The 20,959-nt window shown below is 51.0% G+C and overlaps 2 protein-coding genes across 6 annotated transcripts in view; one reads left to right on the top strand and one right to left on the bottom strand.

Moving 5' to 3' along the window:
- Nucleotides 1–9,131, top strand: part of NFATC3 (nuclear factor of activated T cells 3) — a 148,560-nt gene extending 139,429 nt beyond the window's left edge. For 2 of the 3 annotated variants that reach the window (XM_030795026.1, XM_030795030.1), the window contains one exon: nucleotides 6,912–9,131. In XM_030795026.1, the coding sequence (XP_030650886.1) occupies nucleotides 6,912–7,033 (122 nt within the window). In that variant the 3' untranslated portion in view covers nucleotides 7,034–9,131. Of the gene's footprint in view, nucleotides 1–1,754; nucleotides 1,902–6,911 lie in introns of those variants that run through there. The other variant, XM_030795037.1, reaches the window with a different exon arrangement.
- ESRP2 (epithelial splicing regulatory protein 2) lies at nucleotides 6,529–17,123 on the bottom strand. Of its 3 annotated transcripts, none has more exons than XM_003262919.4 (15): nucleotides 16,385–16,665; nucleotides 16,171–16,299; nucleotides 14,538–14,651; nucleotides 14,312–14,426; nucleotides 13,874–13,972; nucleotides 13,312–13,366; nucleotides 13,128–13,268; nucleotides 12,922–13,054; nucleotides 12,797–12,839; nucleotides 12,346–12,647; nucleotides 12,026–12,238; nucleotides 11,722–11,920; nucleotides 11,385–11,571; nucleotides 10,930–11,095; nucleotides 7,289–10,856 (listed from the first exon to the last, which is right to left on the bottom strand). In XM_003262919.4, the coding sequence occupies exons 1-15, from the start codon at nucleotides 16,580–16,582 to the stop codon at nucleotides 10,767–10,769; spliced, it is 2,184 nt and encodes a 727-aa protein (XP_003262967.1). In that variant the 5' UTR covers nucleotides 16,583–16,665; the 3' UTR covers nucleotides 7,289–10,766. The 3 variants fall into 3 exon arrangements, with proteins under 3 accessions (XP_012360165.1, XP_003262967.1, XP_003262966.1); XM_003262918.4 differs by having other exon boundaries at nucleotides 9,205–10,856; nucleotides 13,128–13,238; nucleotides 16,385–17,123; XM_012504711.2 differs by lacking the exon at nucleotides 10,930–11,095 and having other exon boundaries at nucleotides 6,529–10,856; nucleotides 13,128–13,238; nucleotides 16,385–16,660.
- Nucleotides 17,124–20,959: the final 3,836 nt, after the last annotated feature.

Here is a 20,959-nt window from a genome sequence, read left to right as displayed (position 1 = left end):
ATAATCCCAGCTACTTGGGGTAGGGCTCTGAAGCAGGAGGATCACTTGAGCCTAGGAGTTCACGGCTGTAGTGAGCTATGATCACACCACTTCACTCCAGCCTGGGTGGCAGACTAAGACGCTGTCTCCTAAAATAATAATAGTAATAATAATAATAATAATAATAAATTAACACCTTCACAAAATTGTTTACCCAGAGAATGAATACCTTTAATCTTCAGGTTCAGGAAAAGAATAACGTGACCAAACTTTGGTGAATGTTCATTGCAGCTTCAAGAGGAAATAACATATAAATGGAGTCTAAAAATACCCCGAAATCCTTTACAAAACTGCAAATTAGAAAGGCCCGTTGGGATTTTGTGTATGTGGCAATGTGTATCTACTCCCTTCAAAGAGGGAGCACCCTGGGTTACCCTGCCCCTCTCTACCTGGTTGTGAGGTTCCATACTATATACTTGTCAGTTCTAACTTTGAATTCTTAAGCATGGGAAATAGCTCTAAATAAGAGGCCTATTGGTGCTCAAGCACCTCATTCTTGTGTGTAGAAATAGCATTCCAGTGGACTGCCAATTTGAACATTTCTTGAATACGAACATTTTTTCTTACAGCACACATTATTGATAGCTCTGACTCTACTTTTGTTGTGGTGGCACAGGCAAATTCAAGTGTTAGGGTAGTGGAAGTCACAGATGGTGGCTGCCAAAAGTCTGCCAGATCCTGTGACCTACATAACCTGTTAGCACCCTTATTGAGGACTGTTCACTCTTGTTCTAGGCTTTTAATTCACTTTGCTCTTTAAAGGGAGGAAAATGAGGGCCGGGCGCGGTGACTCACGCCTGTAATCCCAGCATTTTGAGAGGCCGAGGTGGCCAGATCATGTGAGGTCAGGAGTTTGAGACCAGCCTGGCCAACATGGCAGAAACCTCATTTCTACCAAAAATACAAAAATTAGCTGGGTGGGAGGCAGAGGTTGCAGTGAGCCAAGATCATACCACTGCACTCTAGCCTGGGTGACAGAGTAAGACTCTATCTCAAAAAAAATTGGGGGGAAGAAAAATGATAAAATTGTACATTAGGGGCATAAACAATTCCTTATACTGTTATCTTAAATAGGGAAGCCACCTCACATACTTGGTGGACTAAAGTTTATTTTTACTTTTTTTTTTTTTTAAGAGACAAATTGTCACAGCCGGGCGGGGTAGCTCACGCCTGTAATCCCAGCACTTTGGGAGGTCGAGGCGGGTGAATCACGAGGTCAGGAGATCGAGACCATCCTGGCTGACATGGTGAAACCCTGTCTCTACTAAAAAAAAATACAAAAAAAAAAAAAAAAAAAAAGCCAGGCGTTATGGCGGGCACCTATAGTCCCAGCTACTCGGGAGGCTGCGACAAGAGAATGGTGTGAACTTGGGAGGCGGAGCTTGCAGTGAACTGAGATTGTGCCACTGCACTCCAGCCTGGGAGACAGAGGGAGACTCTGTCTCAAAAAGAAAAGAAATTGTCACTTTGTTTGTTGGCCAGGCTATTCTTGAACTCCTGGCCTCAATCTTCCTGCCTTGGCTTCCCCTAGTGTTGGGATAACAGGCATGAGCCATGGCACCTGGCCTGGATTACGGTTTAAATAAATCAGCAAATTCATGCATATATCCATTCAAGATGACTTGAAAATTAAATTGCAAGCATTAGTATTTTTAACAACTTAAAAATTGCGCTTATCAAGATTGCTAATTACTTACATTTACATTACATCATAGATTTGTTTACCAGTAATAATTTTGACTTGCTTCAGTTGAGACCTACGTTTTGGCCAGTCCCAGCAGGAAGATATCTGAGGAATCTAGAGGTGAGAGCCTGAACCCAGAGCCCCCAGCCCGAGGGAGAAGTGAGGGAGAAGGAAAGCAGAGGACTTGCATGATTAACACTCGGCTCAAGTTATTGCTAAGGGTCTGTGAAAGCACTTTGTTGCAGTTCTGACTCCCTAGCCTAAAATTCATATTCAGTGCTCACCTGTAGCAATTACTTGAGCATGATTTTTGTTGTCATTGTTCCAAGTCCCCAAATTGTATTAAAGATTCAGTTGGCAAGTAATTTTATTTAGTACTCAATATATGTAAGCACTAGGGATTCAGAGGAAAACAAGATAGAGAAAGTCTGCCCCATTGGAACTTAAATCTCCTGACTGCTGGTGAATTTATAAATAAGTGAATCCTGTGGTATAATGTATAGTTGAGTATAGTCCGCTTGAGCACTACTATGTGGAAAATCTTCTGACTTTAACATAGTTTTAAAATCCTAAACTGTCAGGAACTTTCCAGGTTCCTTCAGCTAAGTAAGGTGAGGCACACCAGGCAAAGGAACAGCAGAGCTTTGGTAAGGGGGAGCAGAAATAACACAGCATTGAGCAGGCTTCCATTATAAACAATACCACATGCCTACTTTAGAAAATGATGGTTTCATCCTTACATAAGTGTACTTGGTAAGTGAATAGACAGTGCTAGATATGGACCCTCATCGTCAGGAAAATATAAGCATTGACTTCTTATAAGACATAGAAGAACAACACCTCAGCTGAGTGCAGTGGGTCACGCCTGTAATCCTAGTACTTTAGGAGGCTGAGGTGGGAGGATCACTTGAGTCCAGGAGTTTGAGACTATCTTGGGCAACATGGTGAGACCTCATCTCTGCAGGAAAAAAAAAAATCCAAAAATTATCCAGGCATAGGTGTAGTAGCACATGCCTGTAGGCCCAGCTACTTAGGAGGCTGAGGTAGGAAGATCACCTGAGCCCAGGAATTCAAGGCTGCAGTGAGCCATGATTGTGCCCCCTGCACTCTAGCCTGGGCAACAGAGTGAGACCCCATTGCCAAGAAAAATAGAAAAAAAGAAAAAAAGAGAGAAAACACATCATGTGGTTTTTGATGATAAAACACCATTTAAAATCAGTTTGTAGTTTTAAAATTTGAACAGTGAAATACAAATTGTAAAAAGTGTTTTTCATAGCAGCCTGGAACATCTTTGAAATTATTGCCTTTGGAAGTGACAAATGATAAGAAAAGATGATTTGATTGTGAGCCAGGTGCTTGCTTATATATTTGGCTTTTTGCCACTGCTGTAATGCCTGCCTAAAATACACACTGTGAAAATCAAATAACATGCATTAGTCTTAACATTCTCTGGTCCCCTTCCTACCTACCACCTAATGAACTTTCACTGTGCTTGTTCTAAATAGCTTCCAAGTGATTGTATTGTATTAGGGTCCATTTATTTAGTCATCAGGAATGGATGTTTCCTCAGTGGCAAGGCTCTTGCCTTTTGGGAGCTCATAGCCTATTTGGGAGGCATAATGATGATACCTGATGATAATCTAATATGAAGAGGAGGAATGTTAGAAGTCATGCACAGAGATTTGTGGGCCATCCTTGTGCTCCCTCTTAGCACAAGACTAGCTCGTAGAACCCCCAGAATCTACACAGAAAACACTGTGCCTTATATTTTTTGTGGCTTGAAATAACAGGTGCCAAGGGCTGCCTTGCCTTCTTATGCCCACTTTATATTCCCTCTCTATGTACTATATAGGAGGTATTTCTCTTCTCCATTGTACTGATGAAGAAACTGAAGAGAAAAATATATTCTTATGCAAAGCATCCTCACAACTTTTCATTTACAAAGAAACTATTCCAGTGAGTTATTTTTAGAAAGTCAGGAGTAAGTTTAGTTTATATTCCATTATTCTTTGCAGCATCCATTATGAATGGTTAATAAATCCCAGCCTGGCAAATTTACTTAAATATCATCTGACAGGTCAGGCACAATGGCTCATGCCTGTAATCCCAGCACTGTGGGAGGATCGCTTGAGGCTAGGAGTTAGAGATCAGCTTTGGCAACATAGCAAGACCCTATCTCAACAAAAAAACTTTTTAAATCAGCCAGGCATGGTGGTGTGTGCCTATAGTCCCAGCTATTAGGTTGGTGCAGAAGTAATCACGGTTCTCACCATTAGAAGTAATGCCAAAAACCACAGTTACTTTTACACCAACCGAATACTTCGGAGGCTGAGGTGGGAGAATGGCTTGAGGCCAGGAGTTCAAGTTTGAACTGTGATTGCACCACTGCACTCCAGTCTGGGTAACAGAGCGAGACCCTGTCTCTTAAAAAAACAAAACACCAAGCGTGGTGGCTCACACCTGTAATCCCAGCACTTTGGGAGGCTGAGGCAGGTGGATCATGAGGTCAGGAGTTCAAGATCAGCCTGGCCAAGATGGTGAAACCCTGCCTCTACTAAAAATATAAAAATTAGCCAGGCACAATGGCGGGCACCTGTAATCCCAGCTACTCAGGAGGCTGAGGCAGGAGAACCGCTTGAACCCGGGAGACGGAGGTTGCAGTGAGCCAAGATTGTGCCACTGCACTCTAGCCTGGGTGACAGAGCAAGACTCCATCTCAAAAAAAAAAAAAAAATCTGACAAAGTACTTTATTAATCTATACCTTAAAAAATTGCATATCACTGGCCAGGCGCAGGGGCTCACGCCTGTAATCCCAGCACTTTGGGAGGCCGAGGTGGGTGGATCATGAGGTCAGGAGATCGAGACCATCCTGGCTAACGTGGTGAAACCCCGTTTCTACTAAAAATACAAAAAATTAGCCGGGCACGGTGGCATGCTCCAGTGAAAAAAAAAAAGCATATCACTTAGTAATTATTAGTTCACCAGTATTGATTAATCTTCACTGTTTTGCAGAGTCCTTTGGCTTCAAGTCCCTACCTCTTTACTATTCTACTAACCACAGCCAAGCCAAATCTTTTTTTTTTTTTTTTTTGAGACGGAGTCTCACTCTGTTGCACAGGCTGGAGTGCAGTGGTGCAATCTTGGCTCACTGCAACCTCCGCCCCACCTGGTTCAAGCGATTCTCCTGCCTCAGCCTCCTGAGTAGCTGGGATTACAGGCGCCTGCCACTGTGCCCGGCTAATTTTTGTATTTTTAGTAGAGACAGGGTTTCACCATCTTGGCCAGGCTGGTCTTGAACTCCTGACCTTGTGATCCATCCGCCTCGGCCTCCCAGAGTGCTGGGTTTATAGGCGTGAGCCACTGCGCTCGGGTTTTTTTTTTTTTTTGAGATGGAGTCTTGCTTTGTCTCCCAGGCTGGACTGCAGTGGCACAACCTCGGCTCACTGCAACCTCCACATCCCAGGTTCAAGCAACTGAATTAGTAAATATTAGTTCCCTCTCCTTATAGCCATATGAGTTTGAGAAATTTTTGTTCTGAACTGTGTAAAATAGAAAAAGATTAGATGTTAATACTTGGAAGATTTTTAAAATGTTTGTTAGTGTTTCTTTGCTGTATGATCACATCAAATTCTAAGTACAGAAAACTTTTTGTTTTGGTCTGTTTTTGTTTATAACAGCTATAATGAGATATAATTCACATACCATAAAATTTATCCTTAAAAGTGTACAACTCAGTGGTTTTTAGTATAGTCAGAGTTTTGCAACTATTACTAGTATCTACTTTTATTTTTATTTATTTATTTTTTGAGACCGAGTCTCGCTCTTGTTTCCCAGGCTGGAGTGCATGGTGCAATCTCAGGTCATGGTAACCTCTGCCTCCCGGGTTCAAGTGATTGTCCTGCCTCACCCTCCCAAGTAGCTGGGATTATAGGCATGCGCCACCACACCCGGCTAATTTTATATTTTTAGTAGAGATGGGGTTTCTCCATTGGTCAGGCTGGTCTCAAACTCCCGACCTCAGGTGATCTGCCTGCCTCAGCCTCCCAAAGTGCTGAGATTACAGGTGTGAGCCACCGCGCCTGGCTACTAGTATCTAATTTTATAACTCCATTACTCTTAAAAGAAACTCCATACTCATTAGTAATCACTCCCTGTTTCTCCCTCTCCACAACCTGTAATCTATTTTCTGTCTCTATGGATTGGCCTGTTCTGGACATTTCATCTAAATGGAATTATATATGACCTTTTGTGTCTGGCCTCTTTCACTTAGCAGACTGTTTTCAAGGCTCATCCATGTTGTAGCATGTATCAGAACTTCATTACATTTCAAGGCTGAATATTCCATTTTATGGATAGAGACAACTTACTGTTTATCCATTCATCATTTAGTAGACATTTGGATTGTTTCCACTTTTTGGCTATTATTAATAATGCTGCTGTGAACATTTGAAAGTTTTTAATGTGGACATATGTTTTCACTTCTCTTGTAAATATGCCTAGGAGTGGAATTAGCGTAGACTCTTCAGTTGATAAGGCAAGGAATGAAATGATGTGAGAACTAAAGCTTCTTATTTTGGGGATTTGGGATGTTCCCTTCTGTGTTAGTTCCATAAGATGGAAATTCTTTCCTCTGGACCTCACAGAGCACTGTACCTCCCTGAGATGCTTGGGACATCAGAGAAATTAACAGAAAAGCTAGAGCCTCCAATCAGAAAAGATCACAAACAACAGAGATGCCCCCACATAATAAAGAGTGCTTGTATTAGGATAGAGTAGCAAAATCACCCCCACATCACAGTGATTGATTCTGACCAAAGCATTTACTTTCATTCCATTTACATAGGAGGTGGCATTGTAGAAAATAAAAACTTTCTCAAAGAGATACGAATTGAAGAAAAGTTAGAGTAAGGTGAATACTTATTTAAACATACCTTTAGAGTGAGGATAAGCCCCCTTCCCAACCCAAAATGAGCTGAATGAGAGGGAGAGAAAAAGAGGTCTGGAGCAGTTTGTGGAGTGATGTTTCCATCTCTAATGCCACTCAGCTCAGGAGCAGGCTTCAGACACTGCCTTTATCTTTACAGAAAGCCATGGGAAGGGAAATGTCTGAGGTAGAGCTCAGCATTGGGCATCATATGGCTAGTCACTCAGAGGTCACTAATCACTCTCCCTTTTCTTGTTTTTCAGTGAACGAGATAATTGGGAGAGACATGTCCCAGATTTCTGTTTCCCAAGGAGCAGGGGTGAGCAGGCAGGCTCCCCTCCGGAGTCCTGAGTCCCTGGATTTAGGAAGATCTGACGGGCTCTAACAGTGCTCACTGCAGCCTTGTGTCCACCACCAACTTCTCAGCATGTTTCTCTCCTTGGACCTTGGGTTTCCAACTCTGCAGCCTTCAGGTCTGGAGCCAGGAGTGGGACCCACCATTTGTGGGAAAGTAGCATTCCTCCACCTCAGGCCTTGGGTAGATTTGGCAAAAGAACAGGAGCAGCATAGGCTGTTTGAGCTTTGGGGAAATGAGCTTTGCTTTTTATATTTAACTAGGATACTTTTATATGATGGGTGCTTTGAGTGTGAATGCAGCAGCCTCTCTTGTTTCCGAGGTGCTGCTTTTGCAGGTGACCTGGTTACTTAGCTAGGATTGGTGATTTGTACTGCTTTATGGTCATTTGAAGGGCCCTTTAGTTTTTATGATAATTTTTAAAATAGGAACTTTTGATAAGACCTTCCAGAAGCAAAAAAAAAAAAAAAAAAGAAAGAAAAAAAAATATCCCAAGCCCACACCTATGCCTCAGAAAGTCAGCATGTGTCCTGAAGACTTTCATAGATTTATAGGAAATAAAGCCAAATGTAGCTCATACCTCTTTATAAAACTAAACTGTTGTTAGATAAAATGAGAAGAGACCATTCCATCATTGAAGTGTTGGAATATAAAAAGACATTCCAGAGCATAGCCTTTTGGTAACTTTCTAGGTAATCTTGCAATCTCTCCATACTGGCTCCATGTTGAAATTGCTTTTTCCCTCAGGACCCTGGGTAAGATGGCTACATTTAAGGTGACTCTGAATGGTGGGGTTTTAGCTTGGTCACTTTCATTTCTTGCCATCATAAAAACTAGTAGGCTGTGGAGTGCTCTTCCTGTTTGTGTCGTCTGGTCCTAGAACCTTTTCCAAACAGAAGCATCTGCCTTTGGCTGTTCTGTGACCTTTGAAGCCAGTCTCACAGCGGTTTAGGCAGCTTTGCAGTTCTAACTCTTCTCTAGAGGCCAGGCTGTGTGCAGAGCTAAAGCACAAATGAGCAGTACATTAGCATGGGCAGAGAAAAATACAGGACTCCAGATGGGAAGGTTTTAAGAGTCATACTGGCATGGAAGGCTTATCTGCCGTTCTGTTTATAGCCTGAAATGATTCTGGCCTACCCTGCCCTGTCTGTATGATCTAAAAACCAGCCTTTTCCCCAGAAGGCTCTGAGCACATCCAGAAGTGATAACCTGACCCTCCACACCAAAGACACCCTGGTGCTGCTGCTGGTGAGACTGGTGTCCAAGGCAGGGCCCAGCAGAAACTGCAGCCTGCTGTCTACCAAAGGAGGTACCCGAGTTGGGTACTTTAAAAAAAAAACAAACCTGCCCTTACCCCTCTCCCTAATGGGATTTTTTACCTGTTCCTGGGCCCATTACACAGCCTCTGAAGTTTGCAGTATGCTTTCAAATGAAATAATATACTTTCATTGATTCAGGAAGCAGATTTTTTGAGTGCCTATATGTGAGACAGTGTGCTGGTTGAAGGCCTGATGCTGTTATTCCAGGAGACTGCAGGCCCTTGATGCCAGGACTCTCTCTACTAAGGCCACCTCAGGTCTGGGAAAGGGAGCTGGCCTATTGCCCACCACCTGTTGTCAGTAGGGTAGGAGCTGTTGACTCAGGATGAGGAAGTATGGTCTTTAAAAAAAACAAAATATATTTTAGATTTCTCCCCTAAAGTTAGTTAGAGAAAAAGGTCTATCCTTCAGCAGATCACTGTGGCCTCTCTTGGAGCTGGGTGTTTTCAAATTTTCTTGAAAAGTGAGTTGTGTTACAGAATGTGGATAGTGAGATTTGCTTCTGGGCCTGTGGTTGGAAGCCCACAGCTTCCTTCGGAGGGGCAAGAAGTTGGCTTCTCAGTTGACATTCCAGAGAAATGGCCAGACTTGCTTCTACCTTTTTGCCCCTGGTGTAGCTGCCTCATATGAGGTTATTGCAAGAGTTCCCCTTGCAATACCCTTTGGGGGCTGCTTTGCTGCCTTCAAGAATTAAAAGCCTCTATGATCCAGAGTTGCTATGCACCAAATTTTGATGCCTTCTAAATACCTTGATGCCTGTAGCACTAGAAATGCTTTCCTATTTAAAATAAACATTAAATTTTAAAATAGAGCTTTGTATACTAGGTAAGCAGTTTTATATCAGCTTTGTAAAAGCTTTGGTGTTGAGTCAATATTTTTTGGCTTTGTAGATAAAGACTTAAATTTTTGTGCAACATAGTGGTGTTAAAGCACACATCCATTGGACTATGCAAATCAATTTCTAGTAGCAGCACTGAGCAACTGGGCACGTGCTAGTACGCACCCCCTCCTACTCTAACTGGGCTAGCTCTTGGGTTGAGGAATGGAATGAGTAGCCTTCTGCTTACTGGAGATGCACAGAGAAACATGGCTGAAAACAGCTTTAAAAAGAACATGTCTTTGGGTTCATGTGCGGTGTTGCTGCCCAGGTGTAAACTATCCCCACCCAGGGCCAGCCATTATCACCAGACCTCTTCTGGGCCTGGCTGTGAAGCCGTTTTTGGTATTCAGAATGGATCTTTAAGGCTCAGATGGGCTCAAATTGAAACCTTGTATTTTATAAAATGGATGTTTAGTAAAGGAACTGGTTCTCAGTTATGTTTACAGCACTTGGAATTGTGTGTTCTTGTACATTTTGTATTTTAAAACCTTTTATGGGAGTGCAGTGCTCCTTACACAAATACAAAGGGAAGAAGAGCCAGCAGTTGAGGCTCCTCAGTTTTAGTGCTGAAATAATAAACAGTGACAGGTCAACAGTATTCTTAATCTGTCTGAGTGTTCCTCTGCCTGGGGTTGGTGTGGAGCCCCTCGCTTTGGGGCAAAGTTAAGGGTCCTGTGTCTTTTAAAAAGTCCATTTGGTCAATAACTTTTCATTTAAGGAAGAGAAGATCGAGTTCCAAATTGCTTCCAAGGCTTCAGTTCTGTACCATTTAATGCGTGCAAAGGACATTCCACGGTGTCTGCTGGGTTCAGGGCAACTGGCTTTCCCAAGGCGTACAAGAAAAGTTGGCAGAAAGTCCCCTTTAAAATTCAAGCCTGAAGGTTTTGTGTGGGGGCCTCCTGCCCCCTAATGTCTTCTGGTGATACTGCAGCACAGTCCATCAAAATAGTTTGTGGTTTTGCCATCTGTTACTCCTTATGCCCACCTGGAGAGGGGCTAGCATCTTTAGGTGGGACCACCCCTGGCACAACATGGTCTCTGAGGTCCAGATATTCTGAGGGTAGGGGCTGGCTCTCTCTGCCTCCCTATCCCCCACCAGAGGGACAGGGGGAGGTAGAACATTGGGATCTTTACTCAGAGGCTCAGATGGACCCTTAATTCTCCCAGGAGTCATAGATTGAAGGTACCAGAGCTTCCATTTTATAAAAGAAAGCAAGCCTGCCATGGACCTGTCAGCCCCACGATATCTGTTGGCATGGGCCACAGCCAGGACAGACTAAAGGGCTCTCCAGATGCCAGTCAAGATGCCTGGCTCAGGCCATCAGGAGCTGGTTAGCCCCATTCCACTCCCAGCCCTGCATGCAGGGTCCAGCCATTGTCTTTGGGGGAAACAGGCAGAAGAATAAGTGGAGGATGGAGCTGGGGCTTGGGCTCCTCTAGGTACCTTCTGAGAGCTTTGACAAGCCAGAAAGAAGCTACCAGGTTGAGGGTGCTGGTCTTCTGGACTCAGGAGAGACATGTTCGCTGAGGATATCAGCTGGCTCTTACCTCCTGGCTTTCTCTCCTACAAACACACCCATTCCTTGGGGGCTTGTAACACAGTGCGAGGTGGGTCACCAACAGGCATCAGACTGGTGTAGTCATCAGCGGGTAGCTACAGAAGGGACACAGACTTAGGGCAGAGAGCTCAGCCGGACCCGCCAGGCCCTCCGGCCACACAATCTCACCTGGTAGGCCTGGAAGACGCTGAGCAGATCCTTCATACCAGCAGTGTATGGGACACCCTGCATGCGGACCAAGGCTCCTGACTGGGACAACACTGAGGTGGGAGCAGAGGCCAGGGCGGCAGTGGGTGTGGTGAGGTAGCCCACAGTGGTGGGGGAGACTGGGGGGCTATGGTGGGAGAGACAAGATTTAGTCATGCATGCCACCTGTGGCCTAGACTGAGACCTGTTGCCCTCCTCCCTTGTTTCTGCCTTGTGCTTAATTCAGTTCCTCCTCCATGAAGCCCCAGCCTCTACAGAGTCATCTTCGATCTGTTTTGTAGATGGCATTAGCCAGCTCCCACCTTACTCCCTTGTCATCTCAAGGGAGGAGTTATCTGGTCCAGAAAGGGGATCGTGACCTTTCCCCAGACTGGGACAGGGAGTGGGACTGTGATGTTCTCTTAGCTGCAGGGTACCTTGGGTAGTAGGCTGTGTAGTTCAGGTAGAGTTGAGTGGCTGGCCCTGGATAGTAGGCAACAGGGGTGGGGGCAGCAGGCACCCTGGCAGCTGGGAGCAGTGCTGAAGAGGGGTATAGAGCTGCCGTCTCCGTGGGAATGAGCGTTGGGGTGGCTTGGAAGGTGGTGTAGGTAGGTGGTGAGAGGCCTAGAGACAGAAGTAGAAGGTGCATGTGCACGGAGCCCAGCACTGCCCTGGGTGGGGTAGCCAGAAAGGAGTGCCCGCTATAGAAGGTAGGGGCTTACAACAGCCTGGCTCCCACAGGCCTCCTTCTTCCCTAGCCCCTAGGGCACTCACAGGGCAGCTTGCAGGGCGGAGGGGACATGCCACTGCGGCCCAAGGTGCCCCCCATCAGCACACGGCTCATCTCCTCTGTGGAACAGGGGACCACCTCCACGTAGCGCTCCTTCATCACCTTCTTATGGCAACGCTGAGCAGCAGCTAGGGCTCGCTCTGCTGATGTCATCTGAATGAAGGCATCTCCCGATGGCCGGCCCTGTGCACACCATCTTGTGAGCAGTTTGTCATGTGTAAGAGTGCCTTACCCCTAACACACACCCCTTCCTATTTATGTGTTCCCCCTACCAAGCAGTGGCCTCACCTGCTGGTTGAGCACCATGTGCACACCATGGGGCCGAATGTCAGCTGCTGCCTCCCCTAGAAAGCTCAGGATGTCTTCAATGGTGGCCGTGTAGGGCAGGCCTCGGAGGCGTACACAGTCCCTCCCAGTCCCAGGTGCCAGTGGGAAGGGGATGGGCAGCAGTGGGGCAGTCAGTGTGGGAAGGAGTGGGCTGGATGCATAGCGGTTCAAGACCTAGTAAGGAAGGCAGCAACAGGCTGGTCATACCAAGTAGGGCAGGGACACAGAGGGCCGCCCTGGAGTAACAGTACATCTGGGGGTGGGGAGCCCTGGGCGCTCACCTGCTGCACCTCGGCCGCAGTGCTCCGGAAGAGTTCAATGTATCGCTTACCCAGCATGGCCTTGTGCCTGCGCAGTGCAGCCTGTGCCAGCTCCTCACAAGCAAAGAGGGCGAAGGCATCACCAGTCGGCCGGCCATCAGGATGGCGCACAAAGAGCAGCCCCTCAGCACCCCCCGTCACTGGGCACTCTGGCCCCAGGAAGCCTAGCACATCCGTTGGCCCAGCTGAGAAGGGCAGTCCCCGCAGCCGCAGGATCACTTGGTCTTCCCGTGACAAGAAACGAGCCACCTCTAGTGATGTGCCTGTGTGGGGGACATGAGAGTCACCTGCTGACTTCACTCATGCTCCTCCAGACACTAACCCATGCAGGGGAGCAGGCAGGCAAGGGGTGGTGGGGAAGTGAGATGGATCAAGAACCAGGGGAGCCAGGCCCTGTTTGCGGTATACTCACCCCCTGCAATCTTTACAAACTCCTCCCCTGTCGCTTTATACACCTGTGGGTACAGAGAGCAGCAGCCCCTGGGTTTCAGGCCTGACTCAGATTGGCCCTGCTCCGCTCCCAGCCCAAAGCCCCACCTCAATATAGCGGACGCCCATGTGGTGCTTGTGTCTCTGCAGCGCTAGGTCCCGCTGCTCGCTGTCCACAAAGCGGATGAGGGCCTCGCCATTTCTGCGGCCCTGGGCGTTGAGGCAGAGTGCTACACCACCCCTGTGGAGCCAGTGCTGTTAGTGCCTCCTGGGTAGGCCTGTCCAGTTGGGCCCACCCACCCCACCACACCCACCTGGCCACGTTGAGCCCTTTGAAGAAGCGAGCCACGTCCTGGTCTGATGACTGCCAGGGCAACCCACGAGCCCGTACCACAGTCTCACTGTCCACCACATCAGCCTTGCTGCTGTAGGGGCAGGGCACAGTGCTGTCAGAGCTATTCAGCTGTTGTCACCCCCAGCCCCTGCTCCCACACTCACCAAGGCCCCGTCTCATATTTCTGCTTTATCACCTCGGGCTTCAAAAACAATTGACCTGAGAAAAGATGGCCTGGGGGTCAGCAGGGTCTGGTGGAGAGGGGTCTCCCCACCAAGTTCTGCAAAAAGAGGACAGTTGAGAGAGATGAAGAAACGACAGGCCGAGCACAGTGGCTCACGCCTATAATCCCAGCATTTTGGGAGGCCAAGGTGGGTGGATCATTTGAGGTCAGGAGTTCCAGACCAGCCTGGCCAACATGGTGAAACCCCGTCTTTACTAAAAATACAAAAATTAGCCGGGCGTGGTGGCAGGTGCCTATAATCCCAGCTACTCTGGAGGCTTAGGCAGGAGAATCGCTTGAACCCGGAAAGTGGAGGTTGCAGTGAACTGAGATTGTGCCACTGCACTCTAGCCTAGGCTACAGAGGGAGACTCTGTCTCAAAAAAAAAAAAAAAATGACAAAGAGGCTTCCCCTGTGGTCTCTTAGAGAAGGTCACAGTGGGGAGGAGTAATAGGCATTCGTCATCCCTGAGAACAGGTGACAGGCAGTGAGGGAAACCTTACTGCTGGGCTCTTTGAGTAGATGGAGGATAACAGCTACCATTGTCTTGACTTCCCAGACCCCAAAGTCATCCTCTGTGGCATCTGTCTCCAGTCCTAAATCTATGGGCAGAGAAGTGACAGTGAAGACATCTTAGCATAAGCACTAATCCTGTTTACCCCTGGGCCCAACTCCCCTCCATAGACACATGCTGGAGACCAGCATACACATTTGTTTTGGCCCAGTTCATGTGTGCACTTACAGATTCCCAGTCCAGACATAGACATATACCCACATTCCAAACTCATCCTAGCACAGACACAAAGACACAGGTACACTCGGGGACTTAGCAGATAATGCAGTCTTGCATGTGTCCATATTACCCACCCATAGCATGCACATACTCAGACACATGTACCCACAGTGGCTTCTCCACCCTAACCCTGCTGGGTCACAGATACCCTGTGCCATGGTGGCCACAGTGAGGTCCCTGGCAGGGCAGGTGCTTGGATGCTGCATATGGAATTCTCTTCGGAGGTCATAGAAGGAGAAGAACATGTCGGGGAGCACCAGGTTCTGGGGGCACATAGGATTGGGGATGAGTGCCCTGCCCATCCTCAGGACAACAGGGGTCCTGGGAACCTTGCTGACCACCCCACCCCGCCCAGTTTTCCTTCAGGGGCATACCTTCCTGGAGGCCTCGGGGTGCAAGACCTGTCGCAATAGCTGCTGCCCGTCAGTGCAGAGCATGTAGGGGCCCCCGCCCAGCAGAGCCACATCCCCATTCACCAGCTGTGAGAACTGGGGATAGGTAATGGGGAGAGAAACACACAGATTCACAGCTGGGCAGGCAGGAAGTGAGGGTAGGAGGAGGAAGGAGGCAGGCTGCAAAGCTGGTTCAGCCAGATGTTCAGCCCTATCCTGCCTGGGAAGAAGAGGCCACGCCTGTTGAGCCTAGCCCTATGTCCCTTCCCCTCACCCCCCAACCCTGTTCCAGTCCACTGTCACCTCCTCCAGGCCAAATGAGGGCAATCACACATAACCCAAGCCCTCAACACACACACTCCAGGAGTTTGGAGTGGGGCCAGAGCAAACACCTGGAGTGGGACAAGCAGGTGGGAAGGGGCGGGGCAAAGCAGGTTAAACCTGTCTCTGACCAGGCACCACCCTCAGACAGGTGGGGGAGGCCCAGGCCTGCCTGAGGCCCAGAAGGCTCATGGTCAATGGCAGCCCCGCCTCCAGGTTTGACCAACCGAGGGTCAGAGAAACTCCAAGGACAGAGCTCCACACTTGGACATCAGGGGCAGCATGAGCTTTGACCCACATCCTATTGACCGGCTGGCACTGAGCTGTTTGCTCATAGAGGGGGTGGCACTCCTGAAGCTGCCCAGCCCTCCCCCAGGTCCATCTCCACTGGAGAAGTATAAACACTAATCACTGACCCACGAACCCTCCCTGCCAATTCTGTGACACTTTACAACTTGAGGCTGACAGAGCAAGGCAACCCAGCTCTCCTCCAGCAAACTCCCCAAGTGAAGAGCCCTTCTGGAACAGACAAGGAATCATCATCGTGGTGCCTCCTCATCAGGAACCACAAGAGTTGTTGGAAGATGAAAGAATGTGTGCATATAAAAAGGACTTACACTAATGACACTCAAGAGTCAGACACAGAGTGAGCGCCGTAGTGAAGATAAGGAAAAGAAAACAGCAATGGAAACCACCTCCCACTTCAGCTAGGGCAGGAGGCACCCCAGGCCTTTGCACTCAGCAGGCAGATAGTCCCCCAGGCGAGGCCGGGACAGCGCCCACGCCTGGCCAGCCGGCCGGGACAGGCCTAGACGAGCAGTTTACACCTGGCGGCGTCTACCTCTAGGGCCGACACCGCCCTACGCCTCCGCTCCAGCAGCTCCCAAGCAGGCCGAAGACGCGGGCGGCAAGGACCGGTGACCTATATGGGCCCCTCGACCCCTTTCGCTTCCGGCTGCGGCTCAGGGAGACCTGACCCAGCAGGTCTCCCAAAGGCGTCTCGGCCTCGCTCCCCGGGCGGGAACTGGGGATGGATCCCAAAGCCTGCGTCCCGATCCCTTCGGTAGGAGTAGGTTCCTGCAATGGTTGAAAAGTAAGGCGCCCAGGGGAATGGCCGGCACGCGCGGATGAAAGGGACACGCACACGCGAGAGTCGCTCAAAGTTTTAAACAAGACCGCAGTCCTGCCGCCTGGGCCGGTTGGTTGCGGCACGCCAGGCCTAGTCTCCGACCGCCACTCCCGCCCAGAAATGTCCTCACGTCCAGGCCATGCCGCCACCCACCCCTGCGCTCACCTGCTGCAGCACCTTGTCCAGCGGCTCTGCTCTCGCCAGGCTGTCGGCGCTCAGGCCGCTCGCCTCGCGGCACTGCGTACTCAGTGCGGCCGCCTCCGCACGAACCAGCGATTTGTGCAGCGTCCCCACCTGTGAGCGGCGGGGGAAACCGATCAGTCGCGCCCCTCGACCCCGGAAGCTCCCTGGGGACCTCACCGCCTCCTTTCCACCCTACCTGGCAGCTCCGCGGCTCAACCACTTGCCAAACTAGGAGGATTAAGTCGGTCTCGTCCGAGCCCAGGTCCCGTCCCAGCGCACCCGCCGTAGCTCCGAAGAGGACGACCAGTGATCCGGGCCAGGGGCAGGGGTCCGCGGCGGGGTCTGCCGCGGGGTCAGGGCCCGGGGGCGGAGGCGGCGGCGGCGGCGGAGTCATGGCCGCAGAGGAAGGGGGCGCTCGGCCAGACACACGCGGACCGACGAGGCGCACGCACGCACCGACCGACCGCAGACGCGGATCAGCTTGGGCGGGACACCGTGTATCGGGGGCGGCACCTGCGGCCCGGCTGGCTCAGTGGGCGCTGCCGAGACCCGCCCGTGGCGCCCCGCAGGGCGGGGCGGCTACCGGCCCACGCCCTCTCCAGGCGAGTTACCTGCCGGCCCCGCCGGCCACGTGACCGGGGCGGCCCCGGGAACCTTGGGGGAGGGCCGCCAGAACCCAACCCAGGACGCAAGAACTCACGCTCCTGGCCTGGGCGCACGCTCAGGATCCGGATTCCTACTTCCAGGGCTGGTCCTGCCTGATTTTGGGGGCTAACCCATTCTTCCGCTCTCCCCCCACTCTTCCCCAGGGGCCGTCAGGCCTCTGCAAAGGAGCGTGCAAGACAGAGGCCTTCTCCAGTATGGAAGTCACCAGGAGGCAGTCTAGGGGCTGTGGGGGTCAACACAGCAGGTCTAGGGTTGATGGAAGTCAAAGGGTCAAGGGGGCAGTTGAGAGTTGCCGGTTATCACCCTGTGGGGGGATCACCAGAAGTCAGCTGGGAAAGGGGAGGACGGCGGGAACATCAGGGTTGTTAGAGCTGTGGGGTAGTCACCAGGGATCACAGGGAAGGGCTTGTCCACGCAGATGCTAGGGCCGAGCGGTAGCCTGGCACTGAGAAGTGCCAGAGCGCGGTCGTTGTGGGTTGGAAGTGGGCAGGCCTCAATGCTGGGGAAAGGAACCCCCCAAACCCCAGAGAGCTGCACCCTAGACGAGGCTGAGAGGGGTAGAACGGGCCTGGAGCCTCACTCCTACCCCACGTGTGGGGGCCTGTCTGCTTTCGTCCCTTTCTCGACGATGGAGAAGCTGCCTGGAGATTGCGAGCGCTCCGGCCGATGGGGGGCTAGCGTTGACCATGTGTGCGCGCATGCGGGCTGCTGATCCTCCCTTTTCCATTCCGCACCTACAACCCAATTGACAGTCCCGCATTGGGGGCTCCCATTCCTCCCTTCGCCCAGTGGAGCTTGGTGAGGCTGCTTTATGGCGCGTTTTCCGGCCGTTCCTTACTTTCCCAAACTCTCCCAGGGAGGTGACTGAGAAACTGAGTAAGTGACTGAGAAACTGAATAATCCAGCAGGAAGGAGGGGGCTCCAGTCTGGCGGGAACTGAGTCACGCAGTTGCCTAGCCCGACTCGAGACTGAGACGGGAGCCGCACCACGCGCTTTCAGACAAGGAGGGTGCTGCGGCCCGGCCCCTGGACAATGGAGAGAGCGGGGTACCCGGGCGCATCACCAGAGCTCATGCCCGGGAAAGGGGCGAGGCCCGGGGGGAGAGAGCTCAGCGTAGCTCCACTTGGCAGCTAAAGAAACAGGCGCCCGGGACGGAAATGACTCGCGCCCGGACACGGCGACAGGGAGAGAATGGAAAGTGCTTCCTTTGCCCGGCGGGTTCGAGCGACTAGCACTTTACTTTCCCTACAGGTGGAGGCGGGCCTTGGTGCGCGGCTGTCCATCTCCGGACCGCCCACCCGGGCACTGGCCCATGTGTCTCCTCCCCCGGAAGCGGTAAGCGAATCAGGCGCGGGGGAAGGGAGAACGTTGCTCCTCGGGCCCCTCCTCCCGATAAGTCTGGAATGTCAAATATTTGTTCGCGGGGCGGGGCGCAACCGCGAGTAAGGCTCCTCCCCCTCCCGCCCGGTAGCGCGCTTGCGCCTGGTGGAGGCGGCCCTTCCTCCGGCCACGCCCTTCCAGCCAAGTCCCCTAAACCAGTGGCCCTAACCGCCGCATTCCTAAAGCTCCACAGAAACACGTCGCTTCCTCCTTGGCTCCTGTCTGGGTTCCACTCTTACAGCACAGGGTCACAGCGTCCCCGCCCGGAGGTCCGGGCGCTACTCGGTCTCCTTCTCGCCCCTCCTGGCTACCTCATCTGTGCAGCCTCTAGGCCCTTTTTCCTCTTCAGCGTGAGTCTCGACGCCCGCTCTTCCCGGAAGCCACCTTCGCGAGGTGACCGCTCCATTGTGGCGTCTCTGGCAGTCCGGAGCGCTTTCCCACGGAAGACGCGCTTATGCGTGTCCAAGTCGCCGCTGGGTCGTGAACCTGAGGCACGAGCTGGTAGCACAGTGCGGCTCCCCTAAACTACCCCGGGTGCCTATCCGGCTGCCCCCATAGCAAGACAACTCCTGCAACTTAGATTCTTTTTTATTTTTTTTAATTTTTATTATTCTTTTCTTTGAGACGGAGTTTCGCTCTTGTTGCCCAAACTGGAGTTCAATAGCGCGATCTCGGCTTGCTGCAACCTCCGCCTACTGGGTTCAAGCGATTCTCCTGCTTCAGCCTCCCAAGTAGCTGGGATTACAGGCGTGCGCCACCACGCCTTTATTTTTTTAGCAGAGACGGGGTTTCACCATGTTGATCAGGCTGGATGGTCTCGAACTCCTGACCTCAGGTGATCCACCCGCCTCGGCCTCCCAAAGTGCTGGGATTACAGGCGTGAGCCACCACGCCCGGCTAATTTTTGTATTTTTTGCAGAGACGGGGTCTCGCCATGTTGACCAGGCTGGTCTCGAACTCCGCCCACCTCGGCCTCCCGAAGGGCTAGAATTACAGGCGTGAGCTACCGTGCATTCAGCTCCAACCCTTGGATTCTTCTTCTTTTTTTTTTTTTTTTTTTTTTTTTTTTTTTTGAGACGGAGTCTCGCTCTGTCGCCCAGGCTGGAGTGCAGTGGCGCAATCTCGGCTTACTGCAAGCTCCGCCTCCTGGGTTCACGCCATTCTCCTTCCTCAGCCTCTCCGAGTAGCTGGGACTACAGGCGCCCGCCACCACGCCCGGCTAATTTTTTTGTATTTTTAGTAGAGGCGGGGTTTCACCGTGGTCTCGATCTCCTGACCTCGTGATCCGCCCGCCTCGGCCTCCCAAAGTGCTGGGATTACAAGCGTGAGCCACCGCTCCCGGCCTGGATTCTTCTTTAAAAACCAAATTCGTTTAAATACTAGGCAGGAGGGTGGGGTCCTGTTTGCTGAGATCCCTTACTCATCTTCAGATGAGTCCTTCCAGATCACCCCATTATTACTAAACAACCCACACTCCTGACCCCAACCGTCCCTCATTGCTTCTTTCTGCCCCCCGATCCCCCAACTTAGCCAATTTATAACACGATCTATTAATCGTGTATTATCTCCCCACTCCATCATCCTATCCTCGAAGATAGAGGCTTACCCCCAACGCCTGTCACTGAATGAATGAACTGTTGTCTAAGGCTAGCTTCTTCTCCCATTGGGTATTTCAGCAATGGTAAGACACAGGCCTTTGCAGTAGGGTCTCATCTGTGCCCTTTCCTCCTCTCCAGCCCTGCCCCTTCTCAAGTTAACCCCAGCTCTTCCTCCAGAATTGTTTTTTTTTTTTTGGAGACAGAGTCTTGCTCTGTCCCCCAGGCTGGAGTGCAATGGCATGATGCCGTCTCACTGCAACCTCCGCCTCCTGGGTTGACGCGATTCCTCTGCCTCAGCCTCCCGAGTAGCTGGGACTACAGGCGCGCCCCACCATGCCCGGTTACTTTTTGTATTTTTAATAAAGATGGGATTTCCCCATATTGACCAGGCTGGTCTCGAACTCCTGACCTCGTGATCCGCCCGCCTCGACCTCCCAAAGTGTTGGGATTACAGGCATGAGCCACCGTTCCCGGCCTTCCTCCAGATTTTCTACCTTCCACAGGGGTCCCTTCTGTAGTTTGAGATTTCTGTACTTCTCTGAAAATTGTCCGCCACGCCCACGCCACTCCTCGTTCCTCTGGGGTTCATGAATTAATGAATAGGAGATTGGTACGGCAGAGCGGTAAGCAAGGCCCAGACGGCCCAGGCCGCCCGAGGTCAGACGCCTTTCTCAAAACCGCGTGCCAGATATTTGGAAGAAAGAACTCGGTTCCGTGGGCCTCATACTCGCGAAATTTTACCCTCACCTTGGCCCTCAGGCCTGCCTGGGCTGGACTCCTAAAGGCAGCCGGCGCTGTTGCCTCGGAGACGTGAAAGCCCGGGCAGATACAGGGTGGGAGGCGGGAAGCGTGGCGGGTCTTCTGGAACCTCCAGGGCGTCTAGGAGTGGTGCGAAAACGCCCTCCCTCCTTCCCTTCGCTGCCAGGAAAGATCTCGCAGTGGAAGAGGATTCGACCCTGGGGATCACCGCGGAAATCCACACTCGCCTGCCCAGACCCGTCCCCGCTCTCAGCGACCCTCCTTATGTCCCGGGCCACCCTACTATGTCCCAACCCACTATGTCCCAACCTCCCGGGTTGGGATCCCCGCACCTGTGCAGAGTGGCTGCCGAGCACCCGCCAGAGGG

Source organism: Nomascus leucogenys, chromosome 2 (genome assembly GCF_006542625.1).
Source record: "Nomascus leucogenys isolate Asia chromosome 2, Asia_NLE_v1, whole genome shotgun sequence".
Lineage (NCBI taxonomy): Eukaryota > Metazoa > Chordata > Mammalia > Primates > Hylobatidae > Nomascus > Nomascus leucogenys.
This window is presented reverse-complemented; position numbering and strand designations above follow the sequence as displayed.